At 40.1% G+C, this 5356-nt stretch overlaps 1 protein-coding gene across 1 annotated transcript; it reads left to right on the top strand.

Moving 5' to 3' along the window:
- The first annotated feature begins 2336 nt into the window (after positions 1 to 2336).
- On the top strand, positions 2337 to 3491 carry NPY2R (neuropeptide Y receptor Y2). Its single transcript, XM_069558014.1, has one exon. The coding sequence runs from the start codon at positions 2337 to 2339 to the stop codon at positions 3489 to 3491; it is 1155 nt and encodes a 384-aa protein (XP_069414115.1).
- Positions 3492 to 5356: the final 1865 nt, after the last annotated feature.

The following is a 5356-nucleotide window of genomic DNA, read 5'->3' as shown; positions in this document are numbered from 1 at the left end:
AAAAAAAAAAAAAGAGGCAAAAGGAAAAGCTTTAAGGCTTTTGGTAATAGGGACGCATCGTGTAAACTAAATGACGTGAAATGCACAGGGTTGGTTTAAAGGTCAGAGGCTCAAATACATAGAGGAGATTCATTCTCAATCATCTTGGTTCAACTTTTCATGAACTTGGTTCATTCATTTTCAACTTTCTGCTCATCAGGCAAATAGTCATGTCTTACATAAGGCTTTCTTGGATGTCCACAGCCCCTCTTTCCAGGACTAACAAGTGTAGGGCATGTGACATATTATGTGTGGTTTTTCCCTGAGAAAAAAAGTCCTGGATGGTTTTGTGACTGATAAGATAATAATGTTTTTATTAAGGCCAACATGTGACAATAAGAATACTGTTAAAAAAAAAACACACAAATTTAAATATGGAGTCAAAGCATAAGCTAGTTTCCCACTTAATAATTTGAAGGTTTTTGAATCTCTGGGGGAGAAAAGTCCTAAAGCCATTTTCGTGCTCTACAAAGAAATTGTTCCGTAGCAGAATCTTAAAATTCATTCATTCAGGATAACTGTACCACTCACAGCTATCCTCAAATGTCTTGAACAATGTAAATGCCTCATTTTGACCTTCCTTCAAGGAAAAAGTTTTTCCCCATTTCTACTCATCTTTTAATTTTTGTGCCTTTGTGCGTTTTTACTCTGGCAGTTCCCTCTATGTACTCTCTTATCCTCTTCCGCTTTTCCCAAAGTGCAGTCACAAAATGGTGCATTATCTGAGTACCACTCAGCCCTGGCTGAGCACCAGTCACGTGCTTGAGAACAGCGATTAGAATCCATATGCCAATACCTTGGAGATTAATAAGCATTTCTGTAGAGAAGCTTTAAAGAAAGGAATGAAGAAAATGAGATTGAAAAGAAAAAGCAAAATAAATTAATAAATCAAGTATGCTTCTAATAACCTTCTGTCTCAGACTTGCTCTCAATTTGCTGCAAACCACAGACCTTCTGGAGTCTCATTTGTCCTGTTAATGACTTGTCAGGATTGACTAATTGTGCCCTGGAAAGTCTCTTTCTTACTCTAAGGAAAATAGAAGGGCCCATCAAATAAAATACTCCAAGATTTGAATAGTTTCCACTTTCTCTAATCACTAAAGAATGGAGGCAAGTGCAAAAGGGGGTATGCTTTTTGGAACATTCTGTTTGAAATGCACGCAGAGAGAACTAGAATATATCAGTAAAGCAAGTGCATGAGTATATGAAAATCTTTGTGATAAGCAACTATTAGAGTGTGTGTGTGTGTGTGTGAAGCCCTTGGAGAGAGAAAGTTTCCTTATGGTGTATACTGAGTACCAATTTTTAATATTCTAATTAGCAATTGTATCTTGGAATAACTTTCTTGTAGAGGTGGTTACTTGGTTCTTACATACAGGAAAATAAGCAGAGAGATATCATATCAGAGCAAAGATCCTATGTAGGGAATTATCTTCAGTAAAGGAAAGGATCAAAATTGTTACTTTGTATTTTACTGACCTCATTGATTCAGTAAAACTGTGCTTTCCTTCAGCTTCATATTTGCTAAGGTTTAAACAGTGGCTGTAAACAGCCCAGAAATGGAAATATGTCCTGAAAGATATTGCTGTGGCGTGGAGGCTGAAGGATGTGTCATATGCTCCTTGCAGCTTTGGAAGTAAGCATAGGTTTTTGGGATAATTGAGCAGGGAGGGCAGAGAGGCATAAAAAGGCCAGCATGTTGCTGGAATCAGGAATAGTCCAGTATGACAGAAGGATCAGATATATCCTAAAATGTCAGGGGAGATGAAGACAGGGTTGAGCTCACAGAAAGCTTCGGATGCCATACTGTGGGGTTGAGATTCTCTTCTGTATGTCAGTGACATCCGCCTGTGCAGGTAACACCTGTAGTGGCGGAGAGGATTGCTGAAAGCATACACGCATGGACAGCTCAGCATATCATGCAAAATAGAGCCTATTCAAGAATGCAAAAGAGAACCAGTTTAATGCCAAAAATTGGTTACACAAGTGATGTAAGCCAAGCAGAGGATGTTGAGGCCACACAGGGATAAGCAAGAGCGAAAAATCATCACTACCTCCAGCTAGAGGGACACGGGGAGAAAGTGGTGTGACTGAAGCCAGGGACCATGTGCCTCCAACTGGAAACAAAGCCACTGCAGGCCATTCCTGTGGGACCCAGGTACTTTAGGGGTCAAAGGACAGGTACTTTGAACCCCAGCCAAAATGAAACCAATCCATTTGTGATATTCCTTGCACCTTTATGCTTTCCTTGTTTCATACTTGTTCATTTTTTAAATTGTAGATTCTTGTGCTAGCTGATGCAAATGGGGCCATTAGGTGCAGAGGCTGATGAGAACCAGACAGTGGAAGAAATGAAAGTGGATCAGTTCGGTCCAGGACACACCACTCCTCCAGGGGAGCTGGCCCCTGACTCTGAACCGGAGCTTATAGACAGCACCAAGCTGATTGAGGTACAGGTTGTCCTTATATTGGCCTACTGTTCCATCATCTTGCTTGGGGTGATTGGCAATTCCTTGGTGATCCATGTGGTGATCAAATTCAAGAGCATGCGTACAGTAACCAACTTCTTTATTGCCAATCTGGCTGTGGCGGATCTTCTAGTGAACACCCTGTGCTTGCCATTTACACTTACCTACACCTTAATGGGGGAGTGGAAAATGGGTCCTGTCCTCTGCCACTTGGTGCCATATGCCCAGGGTCTGGCCGTACAAGTGTCCACCATCACCTTGACAGTGATTGCCCTGGACCGGCATCGTTGCATTGTCTACCACCTCGAGAGCAAGATTTCCAAGCAAATCAGCTTCTTGATTATTGGCTTGGCTTGGGGTGTCAGCGCCCTGCTAGCAAGCCCCCTGGCCATCTTCCGGGAGTATTCACTGATTGAGATTATTCCTGACTTTGAGATTGTGGCCTGTACTGAGAAGTGGCCTGGAGAGGAGAAGGGCATCTATGGCACTGTCTACAGTCTTTCGTCCTTACTAATCCTGTATGTTTTGCCTCTGGGCATCATCTCTTTTTCCTACGCTCGTATCTGGAGTAAACTGAAGAACCATGTCAGTCCTGGAGCTGCTCGTGACCACTACCATCAGCGGAGGCGAAAAACCACCAAAATGCTGGTGTGTGTGGTGGTGGTGTTTGCGGTCAGCTGGTTGCCCCTTCATGCCTTCCAACTTGCTGTTGACATCGACAGCCACGTCTTGGACCTGAAGGAGTACAAACTCATCTTCACTGTGTTCCACATCATTGCCATGTGCTCCACCTTTGCCAATCCCCTTCTCTACGGCTGGATGAACAGCAACTATAGAAAGGCTTTCCTCTCAGCGTTTCGCTGTGAGCAGAGGTCGGGCGCCATTCACTCTGAGGTATCTGTGACGCTCAAGGCTAAAAAGCACCTGCAAGTCGCAAAGAATAATGGCCCCAATGATTCTTTCACAGAGGCTACCAACGTCTAAGGCCACAACATGTGAAAATCCATGGGTGAATTCTGACCAGAGCTGTAAACCTGGTTTAGGAGAGCACACAGGTGCGTCCTCATTTCCCATTTTAAGGAAGCGTTTGATTGGAAGCATATGCAGTGTAATTCATGGAAAACTGGCTGGCAGAGTCTAATAAAAACATTCAAATTCAAAGACAAGGCAACATAACAGTTTGCTTATGGTAGGTTGAATCATGAGTAAAAGCAGAGAAATGGTTTTGACTGTTTCCAAGAGTGAAGGAAACATGAGCAAGGAATTGATGTTAGCAGCATTGCCAAAAGATGTGGGTAAAAAAAAAAAGCTGACTTTCAAATCACATTAGCGAATAGGTTGGGGATGATGTATAATTCACTGTTCCCCCCTCATCTGATGGAAAGTCTACCAATACCAGTTTCCCTAGAAAGGCATAGACTCTTCTCTGTTGTATTTTGGCTTTTTGTTATTCTTTCTATGGTCTAAAACCATCAGAGAACACTGCAGGTAAATGTTACCAACTATTTGGATGACTTCAAGGAAATAAACTGAAATTTTCTGTGTGATTAGCGTTTTGATAAATGATGTGGGAAATATTTACCGTTCAGTTAGCCAGTTTTTTTTTTAAACCAAATGCACTTTTAACTAAAAGTTTCTTCAACTTAGAATTGAAGGCTGAAATTCTCAGAGAAATATAAACTTTCATTCAACTTCTCATTACAAATTATCTCTGCTTTATATAGTTACTATCTGGATAACAAATAAGGATGCAATGCAATATGTTTAATCATTGCTAATTGTTATAACTCTTTGAACAAATTATTTCTGTATTGAAGCTGAGCTTGTCTTCACTGAGAATTAAATCAGATTAGGAAATAGTTTTGTGGCATTTTGTAAAAATTTTATGCTTATTTGTAAGCAGGTTTTGCACTGCTACATAGGTGTGATGTGTTCACTGCAGTGTTATTATTTTTTAAAAAATTCATCTTCCACAGACCCATTCATGATTCAAAATGAACCTATAATTTCATCAAAATGAACCTATCTGGTAAGAACAACTGAAAACATTACATGCATTCCACTTTGGAAATGTTCAATTTGGACCAATTTCAACATAAATTATCCTTCTTTTGAAATAATTAGCTATATTTTTTGATAACTTAGGAATATATACATAATACAATTTTATCTATAAACAGTGGAACATAGATGCTATAGTTCTTTTCTTTTAATGATTTTGTGAATGCAATTTTTATTTCAATATTATCCAACCAAAGATGTTAAAACACTATTATGTTTGTAAAAAATAATTGAGATGTTAAAATAACTGAACTTTGGATGGTATTAATGAAATTTCATCATAAACATATGTTTATAAGTATGACTGAATTTACTTCCTTAAATTTTAAGTAAATTCAGCATGACTGTTGCATTTAGTTATAAACAGTAACTTAGTGAACAGGAGTGATATATTTTGTGGATACATTTAAAATTCATACTATGTCTCAATTATTTTCATGCTAGAAATAAATGACTGGTCTTGAACTGTGCTTTTGAAATACTGGAAAAACAGTGGAAGTTAAATTAAGTGTAAGACTGAATAGTTCAGTTCAGTTCAGTGGCTCAGTCGTGTCCGACTCTTTGCGACCCCATGAATCACAGCACATCAGGCCTCACTGTCCATCACCAGCTCCCAGAGTTAACTCAGACTCATGTCCATCGAGTCTGTGATGCCATCCAGCCATCTCATCCTCTGTCGTCCCCTTCTCCTCCCGCCCCCAATCCCTCCCGGCATCAGAGTCTTTTCCAGTGAGTCAACTCTTCGCATGAGGTGGCCACAGTACTGGAGCTTCAGCTTTAGCATCATT

This window comes from Ovis canadensis, chromosome 17 (assembly GCF_042477335.2).
Source record: "Ovis canadensis isolate MfBH-ARS-UI-01 breed Bighorn chromosome 17, ARS-UI_OviCan_v2, whole genome shotgun sequence".
Taxonomy (NCBI): domain Eukaryota; kingdom Metazoa; phylum Chordata; class Mammalia; order Artiodactyla; family Bovidae; genus Ovis; species Ovis canadensis.
This window is presented reverse-complemented; position numbering and strand designations above follow the sequence as displayed.